Source organism: Spermophilus citellus (genome assembly GCF_964194105.1).
Source record: "Spermophilus citellus genome assembly, chromosome: 10".
NCBI lineage: Eukaryota > Metazoa > Chordata > Mammalia > Rodentia > Sciuridae > Spermophilus > Spermophilus citellus.
The window spans coordinates 31,580,690-31,596,938 of NC_138197.1; the positions used below are offsets into that span (position 1 = coordinate 31,580,690).

The 16,249-nt window shown below is 44.7% G+C and overlaps 2 protein-coding genes across 5 annotated transcripts in view; both read right to left on the reverse strand.

Annotated features, from left to right (window-relative positions):
• Nucleotides 1–7,527, reverse strand: part of ACRBP (acrosin binding protein) — a gene marked incomplete at its 3' end in the record, with an annotated part of 22,440 nt that extends 14,913 nt beyond the window's left edge. Inside the window, exons 1-7 of the mRNA XM_081309817.1 lie at nt 7,391–7,527; nt 5,898–6,116; nt 5,555–5,649; nt 4,947–5,064; nt 3,843–4,314; nt 3,052–3,184; nt 56–235 (exon numbers count right to left, since the gene is read on the reverse strand). Of these exons, the coding sequence (XP_081165943.1) occupies nt 56–235; nt 3,052–3,184; nt 3,843–4,314; nt 4,947–5,064; nt 5,555–5,649; nt 5,898–6,116; nt 7,391–7,448 (1,275 nt within the window). The 5' untranslated portion in view covers nt 7,449–7,527. The remainder of the gene's footprint in view (nt 1–55; nt 236–3,051; nt 3,185–3,842; nt 4,315–4,946; nt 5,065–5,554; nt 5,650–5,897; nt 6,117–7,390) is intronic.
• Nucleotides 7,368–14,650, reverse strand: ING4 (inhibitor of growth family member 4). 4 transcript variants are annotated; one of them, XM_081309822.1, is made up of 8 exons: nt 14,567–14,650; nt 11,480–11,551; nt 9,666–9,832; nt 9,383–9,488; nt 9,102–9,207; nt 8,709–8,856; nt 8,119–8,180; nt 7,368–8,017 (listed from the first exon to the last, which is right to left on the reverse strand). In XM_081309822.1, exons 1-8 carry the CDS (start codon nt 14,601–14,603, stop codon nt 7,978–7,980), a joined length of 738 nt encoding a protein of 245 aa, XP_081165948.1. In that variant the 5' UTR covers nt 14,604–14,650; the 3' UTR covers nt 7,368–7,977. The 4 variants fall into 4 exon arrangements, with proteins under 4 accessions (XP_081165948.1, XP_081165947.1, XP_081165946.1 ...); XM_081309821.1 differs by having other exon boundaries at nt 9,102–9,210; XM_081309820.1 differs by having other exon boundaries at nt 9,374–9,488.
• Nucleotides 14,651–16,249: the final 1,599 nt, after the last annotated feature.

Genomic DNA, 16,249 nt, shown 5'->3' on the forward strand with positions numbered 1-16,249 from the left:
GCACATCCCTTGCCCTCCTACAGGCCTCCCCACTACAACTTGCCTGGCCAGGTACCTGGGTGCCAACAGACACGCCCTGGGCTGTGAGCAAGGGGCTGAGGAAGGGTGTCTTGTGGGAAGTGTCACATTCTTGCCGCCGCAGGTTGTTCTCTGAGTAGCACTGCTCCAGCTTCAGGGAGCAGAAGGCACAGAGGGGACAGACAGATGTATGTCGCCGCCCAAGACTGTCACAGACCTGAGGGAGGAGTATGAGTGAAAAGCTGAAGCTGGGACTTGGTGGCTTGCCTTTTCCCCAACCTCAGCCCTCCAGAGCGGCCCACAGAATATTTTTGCTTTAAGGCTCTTCTGATAGCTTCTCTGGATTTTCTCCCCATTTTCCTCTCAAAGGACCTTGCCTCAGCTATTTCTTCACCATTTTCCTGGACGTGGATGTGGATGGTTTCTATTCTTGGGTAATTTTCATCTATGTGCAGGTGATACTCCACAAATTTTTTTGTGCTTATAGGGATTGAACCCAGGGGTGCTCTACCACTGAGCTACGTTCCCAGCCCTTTTTGAGAGGCTCTCACTAATTTGCTGAGGATGGCCTCGAACTTGTGATCTTCCTGCCTCAGCCTCCTGAGTCACTGGGATTACAGGTGTGTTCCACTGTGCCTGGCTGATACCCAAATCTTTATCATTAGCTCTGATCTCTTCCCTGAACTCAAAATTTTCATTGTCAAGTGCATTGGAGAACCGCCAATTGCCCCCAATTTATCTTATCTGAAAAGAACCCATAACCATCTTCCATTCTCTGCTAATGATAATGCTAATATTTGCAGAGAGGTGACAGTGTTTTGGTACTATCTATATAGTCTCATTTGTCTTCTGAAGAACCTGTAACAACAACAGAAGTACCAATACTATTTCTCATTCACTGATAAAGAAACTGAGGCTTTCTTTATAAGTAATTGTTAGATTCAGTACATTGTTCAAAGCCACATGTCTAACAAAAGATGAAGTTGGGACATGGATCTAGGTCCTTCTAACTCTATAACCTATGCTCTACAAAACACCTAGGTTTGAAACCTTCAGGTTTTTGGAAGATCTTCTCAAAGTGGAGTTACCCATCTCCTCGCTGGACTCTATCCTGATTGAGCTTCCTCATCACTACAGAGGGATCTTGCTAAGCAGTATCTTCAGTCAATTCCATCATCCTCCTTTCTCACCAGTGGGTACAGCTTGTAAAGGTGTATGGAATTTCTTATATCACCTGCTTACTCTTTACAGAGGCACATAAGGGCAGCATCAAGTCCCTGACCCAAAATCTGCATTAAATTCCCCCTGCCTACAAAATTAAAGTAGGCTAAGACTGCCATTTAAGACTTTTAACATGTGTCTTCCTTTGCTCTGCTGCAAGTAAAATGCACTCTGCTTCACTCTTATCTAACTCCTTCAGAGAGTTTCTTTCATGACTCTGAACTTTCCACCCCCTCGCAATCCTGCCAGGTTGCTACTGGGTAATAAAGCCAGGGGCATTCTATCACCAAGCTATATCCCTAGTCATTTTTATTTTTTGAGACAGGGTCTCACCAAGTTGCCAAGGCTGGCCTTGAACTTGCAATGCTCCTCCTTAGCCTCTGAAGTAGCTGGGATTACAGGTGTGCACCACTGTGCTTGGCTCCCCCCTGAATTCCTGACAAATTTTTAAAAACCTCTAACTCCTTGCACCCTCCTTCTATAGGATGAATCTCCTTCCTGGGCTCTCAGCCTCTTAAAAGAAGAAACCGTATGCTCATTCTGAGTCTGGAGATTTCTAGTTGCCTCAGAGCCTTTACCCATACTATACCATTTACCAGGAACCTTCCCTGGAGCTCCTTCTTTGCCTGGTTAACTTCTCTTGTCTCAGAGGAACAGATGTTAATCAGATTAACATCTGTTCCTCTGAAAAGCACTCTCTAATCCTTCCAAACATGGAGAATCTGTCCCTCCATCCCATCTGTTCTCTGCACTTTGTTCTAATTCCTATTACTGATGTCTAGCCTGCCTGTTTCCTCATTTCTCTTTCCTACTAGATTCCAAGAAGACAAAGCATTGGATCTACTGCATCTCAATTACCTAATAGAGAGTTGGTGCTCAGTCAGTATTTGTTAAACAAATGGATGAATGCATAATATAGTGGCTCTCAAATATCTGCTAAGTTGTATTATTTGAAAATAGTAGTGCCAGGTGTGGTGGTACATGCCTGTAATACCAGCTACTCCAAAGGCTGAGGTAGGAGGATGACAAGTTCAAGGCCAGCCTTGGCAATTAGGCTCAAAATTAAAATAAACAAACAAACAAACAAACAAACAAACAAATAAATGGCAGGGGAGTAGCTCAGTGTCAAAGCCCCTACTTCAAGTTCAGTCTCCAGTATTAAAGAAAAAAAGATGGCTCAATCTAGGAGCTGAGTGCAATGGCATGCACATATAGTCAGATACTCAGGAGGCTGAAATGGGAGGATCACTTGAGCTCAGGAGTTTCATACTAGCCTGAACAATTTCATCTTGAAAGAAAGGAAAACCTAAAGTATATTTCCTGGGAACAAACTTGCTGCATTTGGGTTTTTTGTTTGTTTGTTTTTGCTGGGAATTAAACCCAGGGCTTTGTGTATGCAAGGCAAGCACTCTTATCAACTGAGCTATATCCCCAGGCCTAGACTTGCTGTATTTGGAAAATATTGTGAGACTATAATCCGTTTACAGATTCCCTGGAATAGATTCTATGAACCTTTTGGAAAGGAGAGCTGCATCAGCTAGGTGCAACTAGGTACTGAAAATGGTGAACAGGATCAAGAGATGACTCAGAGCCTAACAAGTTAGTGGGCTGGAGGATGAATTCCAGACTAGGACCAAAGCCTTCCTCCTTGAAGATGGACTGACATGCTTCCAAAGAAGTCCCACTTGGATAGAATCTCCACTACTATGCCTCATGTTTTCCTTGCTCATTCCCCTCTCCCATGGCCTCATGTAGTGCCAGACTCAAGGATGCCTAGTGGCACGTATCCATTAAACAGCATGGCAGGCATACCGTCTTCCCGAAACCAAGGATCTCCTCCTCTAGGTACTTCCAGGCCTTGGCTGTGGGGGTCATGATGCAGGTATTCTCCACAATTGAATAGCACAATATCAGCAAGGACTCTGTGTGGGGTAGTTGCAGGAGGCTGCAAGAAGACAGTACTGACTGGTGGGGATGAGCTGGAAGGCTGGAGCAGAAAGACATATCTACTCTCTTGCCCTCCCCTGAGCATCGTTTTTTTTTTTTTTTTTTTTTTTTACTAGGGATTGAACCCACAGGCTTTCTATCACTGAGCTACATCCCTAGCCCTTTTTATTTTTTTGAGACAGGGTTTCACTGGCCATCCTCATGTCTCAACCTCTCGAGTTGCTGGGATTACAGGCATGAACCACCATGCCTGGCACAGTTATCCTTTGTCATATACCTTCAGCATGCTTATCATGGGGCCTTTAGTATGGGGCCTGAGAGGCCTTGGGTCAATTGCCTCCTTTTACAAATGAGAAACTGAGGTCCAGAATGGAGGAATAACTTTCTCACTGTTAGAATGCTAATCAGGGTCAGAGACAAGACCCAAACCCAAGCCTGGTAGCTCCAGGTTCAGGGCTCATTGTCCCACATCATGTAGAGAATGAGCACCTAGGCCAGGGATTAAGCCAAGGATAGGCATAGCAGTTGCTAGTTGTGCCTGAAGCACAGGTAGGTCTGAGTGAGTTTGCAAGTCGGAGCTGGGAAAGTGAGCTTCTTGTTTTCAAAGAAGGCAGCAGGGATGTCAGGGCCCATGAGGGAGTCACAACTTCCTGTACCTGCCAGGGTTTTGACTTCTGCTCCAGTAGATATCCTCATCATATATTTCATTCATTTCATCTATTTCTTGTGCTGATTGAGTGACCTCTTGGGTGTTCTCCATGACAGGAGCAGGTTCTGCTTCTCGGACTCGGGGAGTAAAGGAGGGAGGATTGGAAGACAAAGATTCAGACAGAAACTTAGCCTCTGCATTAGCCTGCAAACTAGACACTGTCTCAAGTCCCTCTTCTGTCCCCTGCTCCTTTTCCTGCTTTCCCTCCTCCTCTTGTTCCTCCTCTTGCTCTTCTTGCTCCTGCTCTTCCTCCTGCTTTTGTTCTTGCATTTGCTCTTTTTTGTGTTGCTCCAGTCTGTGTTCCTGCTTGTGATCAGGCAGTTGCTCTTGGCCTCCCAGGGACAAGGAGGATTGGAGCAGCTCCTCCACGTTGTTGTTCAGCCGCTCAGGCCAGGGCTGGAAGGCCTGCCGTTCTGTGGCTACCACAGGGTTTGGGAGGAACCAAAAAAGAGAAGAGAAAGAGACAGGCTTTTGGCACCTAAGTGTATGTTTACACATAAACACAAGGACAGTAAATGTAGACTAAAATTACATTTACCTACATAGTTAAGTATAAAAAAACAAAAAATGAATATGAATATCAAAACGAAATATATTTCTATGGCAAATGTTGTGTTGGTGGTATGTGTCATACCTCTCTTATAGTGCTCTTCTTCCCTACCTCCCACCTCAAATGCAACTTTTTTTTTCTCTCTCCCTAGGGAACAAAAAATATTCCAAGTAGCTAGAAACTAATGCTTTCTACTGGTGCTGGGAATTGAACACAGAGCCTCATGCATGCTAAGCACATGCTCTACCACTGAGTTACACCCCCAGTCCTAAACCTTTCTAAAATGAAGATGTTAGATTATAAAAGGTCCAGAGAAGTTCCAATGCTGGAAACTAGGAAAAATGGATTCAGGGTAGGACTGTAAATAATGGCAGAAGATATTCTGGGGCAGAAGAGCCATATCTGTATTCATAAATTCCTATTCTCCCTGTTCAACATTCTTCCCCTTCCCTATTACCAGTGACCTACATCCTGGCTCTGGAAGTTGTGGTAGGGTCTCACCTGTGATATGAGATAAAAATGGGGAGGTCATGGTGGTGGGTGCGACTTCTGCTGCAACCTCTACCTCCTTGTAAGTATTAGGTGAGAGAATGGATACTGGCTGGGAACACCGAACTCTCTGCAGGGAGAGAAGGAAAATGGGAAAGCCTTTCCCAAGGGCAGACTTCTGCTCTAGTGAATTGATCAGTCCCTTTCCCAGGATGGCTCATCCCTCATAGATCCTGGGAAAGGATGTAGGAACATGATCTTTGCTGGAACCCTCTAATCCTGAGAAAGGGTCTCTCTGGAAGATAGTCTTTTTGTGTGGGTCGTACTCCTGCCTCACTCTTCTGCTGTTGACTAGAATAAAATCACTGACCTATTAGAAGAAATGGAAGGGCTTGTCTCTGCCTCTTCCCATCCCTCTTCCCTACTTTTCTTGAAGTAACAGGGTTTTTAGACAGTATGAATGTCCAGGTGAGACTATTCATATATAATCTGAGCAAATGACTGGCAAAATGGCAGAGAGGAAGGATCTAAGGAGGATGTGTTGGAGCCCTTCCTCAACTCCCCATTTCCACTCCCTTGGCCCTGGAGTTATCATATCCAACCTTTCTCCTGGGCCTCACCTTGGCATAGTAGACATGGTTGGAGCAGCGATACTGAGTAAACTGGCAGAACGACTCAAACCAGGAGGCATAAGGAAGGTCGGAGCAGACAGCGCCTGAGAAGGGGCAGGAGTGGAGAAGGTGAACACACAGTGGGAAGGCCCTCTGGGGAAGGCCTGGGGAGAGTACAGTAGGAGACTCTGGGTTAGAGGCTGGCCATACCCTCCCGCTATCTCACATGAGCACAGGACTTCTGCCCTGGGCTTGGGTGAATTTTGGGTGTCTTGGTTTCCCCTATCTCACGTGAGTACAGGACTTCTGCCCTGGGCTTGGGTGAATTCTGGGTGCCTTGGTTTCCCCTCACCATCCGGCACCAAGCCGTGGTTTTCGTATTGATCCAGCTGGACCAGAGTGGGGTTTCGGCAGCCATGGGTCGCACGAAGACGGCAGGTAGTCTCTGCCTTCCAGGTTGGGGTCAGCAGAGCAAAGAAGCGTTCATATTCGCTGGGGGAGAGAGGACTGCCTGGAGTAGAGGCTGAAGTTGACTCCTGGGCTGGGGCAGGTGCCAGAGGCAGGAGCAGCACTGAGGAGTAGGGTAACATGGTTGGACACACAGCAACCCCAAACCCGCTCCAGACCCAGGCAAATTAGGAACCGGGATGATCCTGCGGGTTCCCACTGAGAAGGATAAGGAAATTCTAGAGACAGAGATCGGGAAGGATGTCAGAAGCAAGGGAGCGGACTCAAATCACCATGATAAAGCGTCTCAGAAACCATAAAAAAATGACTCTCAGGCAGTAGAGGGCGAGGGCTGAGCTCAGGGAGGACCACGCTATTAGAACAGGTGGGAACCTCTCACCCTTCAGGAGAGAGAGGAGGAGGCCATCAGACAGTTTTGTCATGGCCCCGGAAGATCCGACCGTGTTTCCTGGCCTCTAACCGGCCAAGCCACAGACAGTGGTGGTGGCGCGGGCTGGCGCGCAAGAGTGCAAGTGAGGCCCTACGTCACAAAGGCGGGGCCGCCTGGGGGGGGGCCCAGGGGCGGAGCCAAGAACCCAAATGGCCAAGTGGCTGGAGGGCATTGCTCAGGTCAGGGCAAATCCAGCAGAACAGCAAAGGCCACCATTCATGTTCTATCTTTGATGAGGCCTGTTGTTCTTGATTACCTCATTTAATCTCCACAGTAATCCCAGAAAGTGGATCTATTATGATCCTTACTTTACATGCAGGGAAATCAGAGTTTAGAGAAGCAATTTGTCCAGATGGTGGAGAGACCTAGATGTGAGCATAGGCAGGGTTCTGTGGCTGGCAGTGATGGAATGTCCAAAACAAAGGGTAGGAGATAGAGGATGCCTCCAGGTAAGATATAGGTCAAAAGGGAAAACAAGAGAAGGGTTCACAGGAGGGAGTGCTCGGGTATAAAGATGTCTCTGAAGCTCTAGGAAATGGATGCCAAGAGGGAGATGAGCAACACAATCCATTAAGGTATGGGAGGAAAATATCTGTCTGCTCAATGTTTAAAATAAGAAATCAAGCTAATATTTACTATAGTAGTACACATGTATAACACAAATACATCATTTATTGGAAATTAAGTAAAAAGATGTCTTATGGAGAAAAGATGCACAATTTACAAAGTTCTGAGTCACACCCTCCAGCCAGTGTTGCCTTCCCCAGGTTGAGAAGCTGTAGATGCTGGTGCACAATATTAATTCAGGTTTCTTGTCCTAATTCTGGGATGTCATCCTCCCACCTCTCATCCAACCCAGAGGGTGCAAAAAATAATGCTTAGCACATGTACTGAAATAGTGTCTCTACAATAAACACAGCAGGCCAACACGTATAGCTTTTATTTACCTATCCAGGCTCCTTTTACATGTGAGTTATCTGCATTCCACCTTGCCCCCTCTCCCATTCAAGGTCAGGATGAATCCCCTTGGCATAGAGGATGGGTGCCCCTTCAATGAGGGCCACAGCCCAAATGATCCAGGGCATCCCCACCATGAAAAAACAGAAAGAGAATGGAGAAGAGAGTTCATACCTAGCTCCCCACAGGGTAGCAGGAGGAGGATTAAGGGAGCCAGAGGAGTGCCCTATGCTACTTCCCCAATCCTCAAATACAAAGCAAGGGAAATCAAGAGGACCCTTCCTCTGAAATACAGCACCAACCTCAGCATGGAGGCAAAAGGACAGTGGGCAAGCTTACTTCCCAACCAGGGGGAGGGCAGAATGAGAACACATACCGTTAGTGGTTGCGACACCCCTCCCTACCAGGGTTTGAATGCAGCCTCAGCACCGGGAATGGGGAAGGGGAGGAGAAGGGATGACGATACCGCACCATCCACTTCTCCCTGAACCCCCTGGCCCCAATACAGGCATTCCTCTGCCCACTAGCCCAGATCAGGGGATGTGGAAGAAATTGTGTTGGAATCCAAGGCCCTTATCTATTTCTTCTTCCGTTCTTGGGAGCAGCGTGGGCAAAACCTAGAAAGCAAAAACAAAGAGATGGGTGGGGGGAAGTGAGTGAAGGGGAAAGTACCCTATGCCATCTAGCTTTGCAATAGTCCAGTTAGGCTGCAACTTACCATTTTCCCCGAGGCTTGGTTGTCAGTCCCACACAGGCGAAGTGGAACCACTCAATGGAACACTGGAAAAGGAAGATGCAGTAGTTAGGAGCCTGGGTGGTGGAAAGAAAGCCCTCATAAAGATTCTTTAGGAGTGTACATATATCCCATCCCTTTGGAGACTTTCTGGAAGGCACATGGCCACTCATATCCATTGTTTTTTGTTTTTAAATATTTATTTTTTAGTTGTAGTTGGACACAATATCTTTATTTTATTTATTTATTTTTATGTGGTGCTGAAGTTTGAACCCAGGGCCTCACATGTGCTAGGTGAGCACTCTACCGCTGAGCCACAATCCCAGCCCCTCGTTTTTTGTTTTTGAGACTGGGTCTTACTGTGTTGCCCAGACAATCCCTGAACTCCTGGGCTCAAGTGATCCTTGTGCTTCAGCCTCCTAAGTAGCTAGGATTACAGATGCATGCCGCCATGTCCTACTTTCAGCCATTGTCCTTCATTCTGAAGTCCCATTCTTCAATCATGGCTCCCCCATTTTAAACCCACTCTTTTCATGTCCCTCAGAACCCCACATCCTGAGGTAAAAGGTTCTCACATCAGGGTTGTCACAGCCAATCATCTCTCCATAGGAGACCTGGTGACAAAGGCAATAGGTGGGTTCGTTGGGATCCACAGGCATATCCAACACATCAGAGGGATGGACACTGCCAAAGGTCACTGAGGGCATCCCATACTCAGGACTTCTGTATGCCAAGAGGAAGAGAAATTGTCATTTGCAGGAAGGGAAGCTAGGACCTAAGGCTCTGAGGCGGTAGAAGGAAATCCTGGTGGGGCTTCTCCTCTCCATCCAGCAGACACCAAAGTGATGAGAAGAGTTATTAACAGAAAATAGGAAAAGTGGCAAAGGGCAGTGCAGTGTAGGATGAGTGGGATGTCAGGAGAGAAGAGGATGTTACTTGGCGAAGAGTATGTCATCTGAAACACTCACGTGCGCACAAGTTTTAACTTCTTCTGGGCAGCCTTGGGTGCTTCTTCATCTGAGTTTTTCCCTTTGGAACGTGCACGGGCAGCTTTCTTCTCCTTTTGAGTCCGGCCTTCTAGGGAAGAGGGGGAAAGCCAGAAGGCAGGGAGATAGAAAGATGGGTTAAGTCCTCTTTCTTCCTCTTCTTTGCAACTTGGTATTCCTCCCTCATAGGTGAAGAGCAGATCTCTTCTCCCTCAGAGTCCTCACCCACTCTCACAGCCCGCCCCCCTCCTCACTCTTTTTGCCTTTGCTAGAAGAGCTGTCATAGTCACTTGACTCGATCTGTTTCTCCTTCAAATCAGCCTCAAAACGGGCCAGGTCTGTGTCCAGTCGCCGAATGTGTTTGTCAACCTGGGAGAGAAGGAAGGAGAAGGGAGAGATATAAGCCTGGTTCTAATTAAAGAAAAACAGGCTAAGGTAAAATCTATGGATCTCCCAGGTCCAAAACAGATTCTGACAGCTGAAGGAGGGGTCTAAGACCCCAAAGATTAGATGGGAGGTAGTGGGGAGCCATGAACAGGGCCATACCATCTCATAGGTCTGCATGGCAAGCTGCACCTTGTCGTCACCAAATTCCTTGCACTTGCCATAGGCTTCCTGGATCTGTCTGAGAAGAGCCAATTTTTCCTCGGAGCTCAGGTTGCGGGCGCTACTCATATATTCAGTGGCCAACTTGTCAATTTCAGCCTTCAGGTCTACAACAGAGACAGAGGCCTGGTCACAATGGCTCCTGGGCGGCTAGATGAAACACACTTCTTGCTCTTGTTCCTTGGACTTTTTCCATTGACCATCATGACCTTTGAAATAAAACCTACTGAATGTTCACAGGAACTGTGCCATGTACTCATATCAACACTATTTGTTTTAAAGATGCCTTCAAGGTGTTGACAACATTGCTAGCATAGTTGGAACTTAAATTATTGCGATATATTGGGGGATTCTTTGAATACCACATTAATATGAAGTATATTTTTGTTGATGTTTGTACATGCTTCTTTGCAGAGCTTGCTGCTTCTTGATCCATGAATGTCATTCCAAAGACTGCCTTGTTTATTGTCTCACAAGCATCCCTCAGAAGCTCTGACAGTAGCAAACTAGGCTAGGTCATCTGTTGCTCTGGCTTTTAGGTCTCACAAATTAAAATTAGGCCCTCTCTCTTCTGCTTGCTTATTGTCCACATATTTTGCTGCTCATTTGCAACTTGCTTATATTTTCCATCACTTTGTTCCTGTTTGTCCATCTTAGATATTTCTCCAAACAGTTTGAAAAGGTAGTGATATCCCAGGACACTAATTGAAGATGTCTACTCCCTAATGTATGATAGGGCTCAGAAAAAAGTCTGACTTTGTAACACCATACAGCTGTGTTAACACAGGTAACGGGGAAGATCTGCAAACCCGCTATGTTTACGTTCTACTTCGTTCCAGGCCTTTGAAAGCAGCTTTAAAAAAAGCATATAGTTCCATAATCTCCAGCTGGTTTTTGCATGAACTGAAGAGTCAGAACTGTATAAATTAGATTCTCTTCATTTGGCAAGCAGTTCTCACAGGTTGATGTCCAAGATTTTAGATGATGCTCACATTTTCATGAGTAAACTTAGCAAAGCAATTTAAAACACAGCTTCACGTAACCTAACACCAGCTTATTACATCCTTGAGCATGAATACAAAGGATGGAAGGTAAAAGCTATATATCCTTCAATGGGTATGGCGATAGCTCCAATAGACATCTTGGATCTTGAAGAGACCAATTTGATAACTGTAGTGTAGCTTCCCTCAGGCTCCAGTAACTGCCTCAATATAGCCAAATATCCTCAATGTCAAGACCGAAGATGTTATCTATTGCTTCTGTAAGATTGAAGAATACAGTGTAGCATTCTGATGTTAATTGCTTCTTCTCTTTTGTCTTTCACTCTCTTTTTAAGAACTTCTCATACAACAGAGCTCCTGTCTACAGACATGAAATGTAATCTAAAACCAATGTAAATTTTTTGAGAATAACATTAACAGGGAAGCAGAAACACTATAGTTATCCTATAAGTATATTGGACACATACAGCAGAAGTGATGCTAGAATCAATTTTGGTTTCTTGAATTCTTCTTGAGGTGTAGATATAAAGAAAATAGCATCTCTTGAGTTCTTGAGGCCTTGTTTCAATACTTCATTTGTTATGGAAAAGTGATATAGAAATGAGGATCAATAACCTCTTTTAAGAATTCCAAGAAAGTTTTAAAAAAACTCATAGTTCTCCAAATCACACCAGATGACGTGGTAATAGCAAGTAGGAAAATAAATGATTACACACACTCATCATACATAAGAACTGCTTACTCTTTACTTACCCTCTGTTCTTTGGTCAAGGTCCCTCATAAGTTGAAAGTTTCTCTGTAATTCAAATGGGAGGTTTTCAATACCTAGAGAATAGAGAGAAACATAATTACTGGACTATGCACAGATCTTGGCAAGAGCTCTACCACTGAGCCACACCCCTAGCCCCCATATTTACAATTTGTGTGTGTTTATGTTTACATGTATGGGGATGGGGATGGAATCCTGTGTTTTGGACATACTAAGCATGTAATTCTTACCACTATGCCACAACCTCAGCCCTTTATATACATCTTTTTAAAGTGCAATTCCATCTTTCCTAATTTGAGCCTCTGGATTTGTGACAGCACTCATAGTTCCTTTCTTTCAAGAGTCATATTCACTTTTCTCTCCTCCCAACTATTTCTCCACCTCTGCACAACTATCCCACGCTTCTCTTCAGTGACTTTAGAAATCAGCCTTTCCCTTTCCTCTATTTTTTAATCTCTGTCTCCAAGCATCTTACCCTCAACTTACAAATAACATCATGATATTCTCTACTACTCATCACATATAATCCAATCAATTTTCTATAGGGTAGACCAAATGTTCTTTTAAAGAACAGAAACCAGTGATAGAGTGCTTAGGTAGCATGCATGAGGTCCTGGTTTTCATTCCCAGCACTGCAAAAATAAAATAAAAATTAAAAAAGCAAACCAGTGCATGTCTGTAATCCCAGCTACATAAGAAGTGGAGGTAGGAGGACCAAGAATTTGAGGCCACCTGGGCAAAATAATGAGATTCCATCTTTAAAGAAAAGCAAACCCAATCAAGTCACTCTCCTGCTTATAACCTTCCAGTAACTTCCTTTATTTTTTGGTACTGGGGACTGAACCCAGGGATACTTTTACCACTGAGCTACATCCCAAGCTCTTTTTATTTTGAGATAGGGTCTCTCCAAGTTGCTGAGGCTAGCCTTGAACCTGTGGATTGTTCTGACTTAACCTCCTGAGACAATGGGATATAGGCATGTGTACCACACCTGGCAACCTTGCAGGAACTTCCCATTACTGGTTGGATGTTCTATACTTTCTAGCCCCTGCTTAACTCACACCAGTCATGTCAGTTTTCTCTTCTGCTCCAATCATATTGGCCTTTTCTGAGAGCCTCAAACTTGCCAGCAGCATTCCAAAAGCTATCTTCTTTCCCTGGAATGCCTAGTCTTCCTCATTCTACTTCATCTCTTTGCCTACTAAATTTGTAAGTTTTTCTAAACTCAGCTCAAACCTAACTTTCCTAGACTTTTGACAAGTGCCCGATATATAGGCTATGAAGGTAGCCCATCTTTACCTTTTTTAGTGCTCATCCAACTGTAATTAAATAATTGTGTAATTAGTTATTTGGTGTCTGTCTCCTTAGCCCTTCAAGAGGATGAAAACATGTATCTTATTTTCTTCCATTTCCCTAGCGTTTACAAGTATAACTTGAATACAAAAGGTACTCAGTGAATACTTGAATAAATGAATGAAAATATTTAAGCCTTTCCCATACAAGAAAAATCTCTTCCCATGACTCCATCTAAACTTTTTTTTTTTCCCCCATGCTGGGGATCAAACCCAGAGCTTATTCGTGCTAGGCAAGTTCTCTACCACTGAGTTATATCCCCAGCCCTTTAAAAAATTTGTTTCCCTTTTTGAGACAGAGTCTTGCTAAGTTGCTTAAGGCCTCTCTAAATTGCTGAGGCTGGACTAAACTTGAGATCCTCTTGCCCCAGCCCCTCAAGTCATTGAGATTACAGGCATGTATCACCATGCTTGGCCATACACTACTTTAAAATGCAAACTTGTTAGCTTGCCTTAAAAGACTTTGTCCAGCTGGGACAGTGGCACACACCTGTAATCCCAGTGGCTCAGGAGGCTGAGGTGGGGCATCACAAGTTCAAAGCCAGCCTCAGCAACTTAGAGAGGCCCTAAGCAACTTACTTAGCAAGACCCTGTCTCAAAATAAAATACAAAAAAAAAAAAAAAAAAAAAAAAAGGCTGGGGATGTGGTCAGTGGTTAAGTGACCCTGGATTCAATCTCCAGTACAAAATAAAAAGACTTTGTCCAATCTAGCACCAGTGTCTCTCCAGTTTCCCTACCTTAACTCTCACCTTAAAGTCATATATATCAAATATTATGAACTCAGTTTACCTAACCTAGCCACAAACCTATCACAATACCTGTGCTGATGCTTTCCCCAACCTGGAACTCCCTTTCTCTTTCCACACAAGCAAGTAAGCACTTATCCTTAAGACCCTATAAATATATGTCAGTAAAGCTTTACCTATATCCCCAGGTAATCAGCCCCTCTCTCAGGTAATCAGTGTTGCCAACTGTCCTTTAAATCTACCCCCAATATTTTGCTTGTCAAACTTTTAAAATTATTTATTTGCATAATCTGTTTCTTACTAGTTTGTGAGCTTCTTTAGGGCAGGGGAATGTGTCTTACCTATTTTCTTATATCCCCATTGTCAAAGCATTATGTTTCTCAATAAATTTGTTGAATGAATGACTCTCAACACTAAAACGTTAATTACACAGGGTGACAGGATTTGGGGTAAACACCACCAGATTTTCATTTGATAGGAATGGGATTTGTATTCAGTGAGAAGAAGCGGTCCAGTTTACCATCAGATAGTGGTCGCTCACGCCCACCCCCCTATGAGATGCTACTTCTGAGAAAGAACAGATTGCATAAGACTTAAGCAAAGTCTTTGCCACTACCCCAAATGGCAATGGTGATACCGATTCTGAACGACTTCGGCGGAAAAAACCTACCCTGAGATTTGAGACCCTGAAAAATAGGGGTACCAAAAAATTTCCCTGCTATGCCTACAAGCCCTTCAAGACCCACGACCTTGGACCCATCGCGCAGCCCCTCCCAGGTTTACACCCAACAGCGAGGCCTCGAGCCTACTGCCCCGCCCCCTCTTTCTTCACACCCTCCAATATTTCCTCCCACAGATCCCCTTCATAATTGTGACGACCTCGCCATCAGGACTTCGGGGTCATAGATTCTCTCAGCCCTGATCCCCCCACCACTCTATGACCCCTGACCCCCTCCTTCAGACTGCTCTTACTGTCCAGATAATGTTCCAAATACATCCCCGCAGCCATCTTGAAGCAAAACAAAGCAACTTCCGATACGCCCCGGAAGTGACTGAAACGCGACAGGCGCTGCCGCTAATCTTGGTTTAAGAAACTTTCCGTCCTTAAAACAACTTCCGCCCTTACCCGAGAGGACATATCCGCCTGACGTTGAAACTTTTCCTTTTGCGTGAGGAGTCACGACCGCCCACAGCGAGGCTGCTGTAGTTCACTTCCGCCCTGAGACTCGGGTGAGCGACCGAGACAGTATGACGTCATGGGGAGATCGCCATTTTGCATTTTCTAGCAAACTTTTTATTTTCCCTCCAAAACGAGAATGTGTGGTAATGGGGGGAAAAGACGGTTCTCTTTAGGATCGTATTCTGTATATATCTTTTCAGCAACTGGGGAAGTTCAACTTATTTTACTTTTGCAGATTACGAATCTGGTGACCAAAGCAGTTTCCAAGATTTTCTCCAAGGCAGTGCGTTTCTTAAGAAGCTATGGAGGAGTCATCAGGCCTTGTGTGATTTAAACCCTCTGCATTCCTGTTCATTTACATGAATATCATCTTTTAGGTTATTGTTATTGTGGCGCCGGGCACGGAACCCAGGGCTTCGCCCATGCTAAGCAGGTGCTTTACCACGGAGCTATATCTGCATTTTTTAGTTGAGAAAGATTCATAATTACAAATAAAGCTATAATTCTGTACACTTTTTGTCAGGGCTCTCTTGCCACTTTTTCAATTGGGGAGATCCCTATTTTTGTCGTTCCCCCCGCCCCTCCGCCGCCGTTTTGGGTGATGGTAGGATTCAAACTCAGTGCTTTGCACATGGTAAGCAAATATTCTACCACTGAACCACAACCCCAGCCCCTAATTTCCCTTTCATTTTAATTTCTACATAGTAATTATTAAGGGATTGGGAAACAGAGTTTTATTACAACTCAGATGGCAGCCATCCTAGTCAGCTAACTATAAAGGACACAATTATTTTCATCGCAAACAAAAGCAATCTAGAGGGCATGACAGACTGCTATCACACTGAGTCAAAATTCAAAGCCCATATGCCAAATTGTGTGTAAGGTAGTATCTTAGACATAGGTGTCACCCCGAAATTACACTTCCTTCATAATGACATTACATGGCAGGTTTTTTTTTTCTTTTGCAGCGGGGCGTAGGGGGGTTGAAGTCAGGGGCACTCGACCTCTGAGCCATATCCCCAGCCCTCTTGTATTTAGAGACAGGATCTCACTGAGTTGCTTAGAGCGCACTTTTGCTGAGGCTGGCTTTGAACTCGCAATCCTGCCTCAACCTCAAGCTGCTGGGATTACAGGTGCGTGCCATTGCACCCAGCACGGCAGGCTTTTAATATGACGATTTTCAGCCACACAACTTAGACCAAATATGTGAAGAAGGGTGATTTACTGGTGAGCAGGCACTAAGATAACAGCAATCTAAATACGACATTCTGTCATGCTCTTCAATAATTTAATCTCTGTGACTATTTACTTCTCTATACAATGCCATAGTACCTACTTCATTCGGTCATTGCAAAGAGTGGGTGAGGGATAGGAGTTTTTAGAGTAGATTCTAGTTCCAATACTGGTGAAAATAGGGCTGTCAGGAGCTTCTCTAAAGTTGGTGGGAAAGAAAAAAATAACTCAGGAAGCTAATA

What these genes read in the sequence shown, in the direction of transcription:
- ING4 (XM_081309819.1), bottom strand. Translation starts at nt 14,603, where the DNA reads ATGGCTGCGGGGATGTATTTGGAACATTATCTGGACA. An exon ending in AAGTTAAAACTTGTGCGCAC is followed by an intron (nt 8,857 to 9,101) that starts GTGAGTGTTTCA and finishes CTTGGCATACAG; the next exon opens with AAGTCCTGAGTATGGGATGC. An exon ending in ACCAAGCCTCGGGGAAAATG is followed by an intron (nt 8,018 to 8,118) that starts GTAAGTTGCAGC and finishes TTTGCTTTCTAG; the next exon opens with GTTTTGCCCACGCTGCTCCC.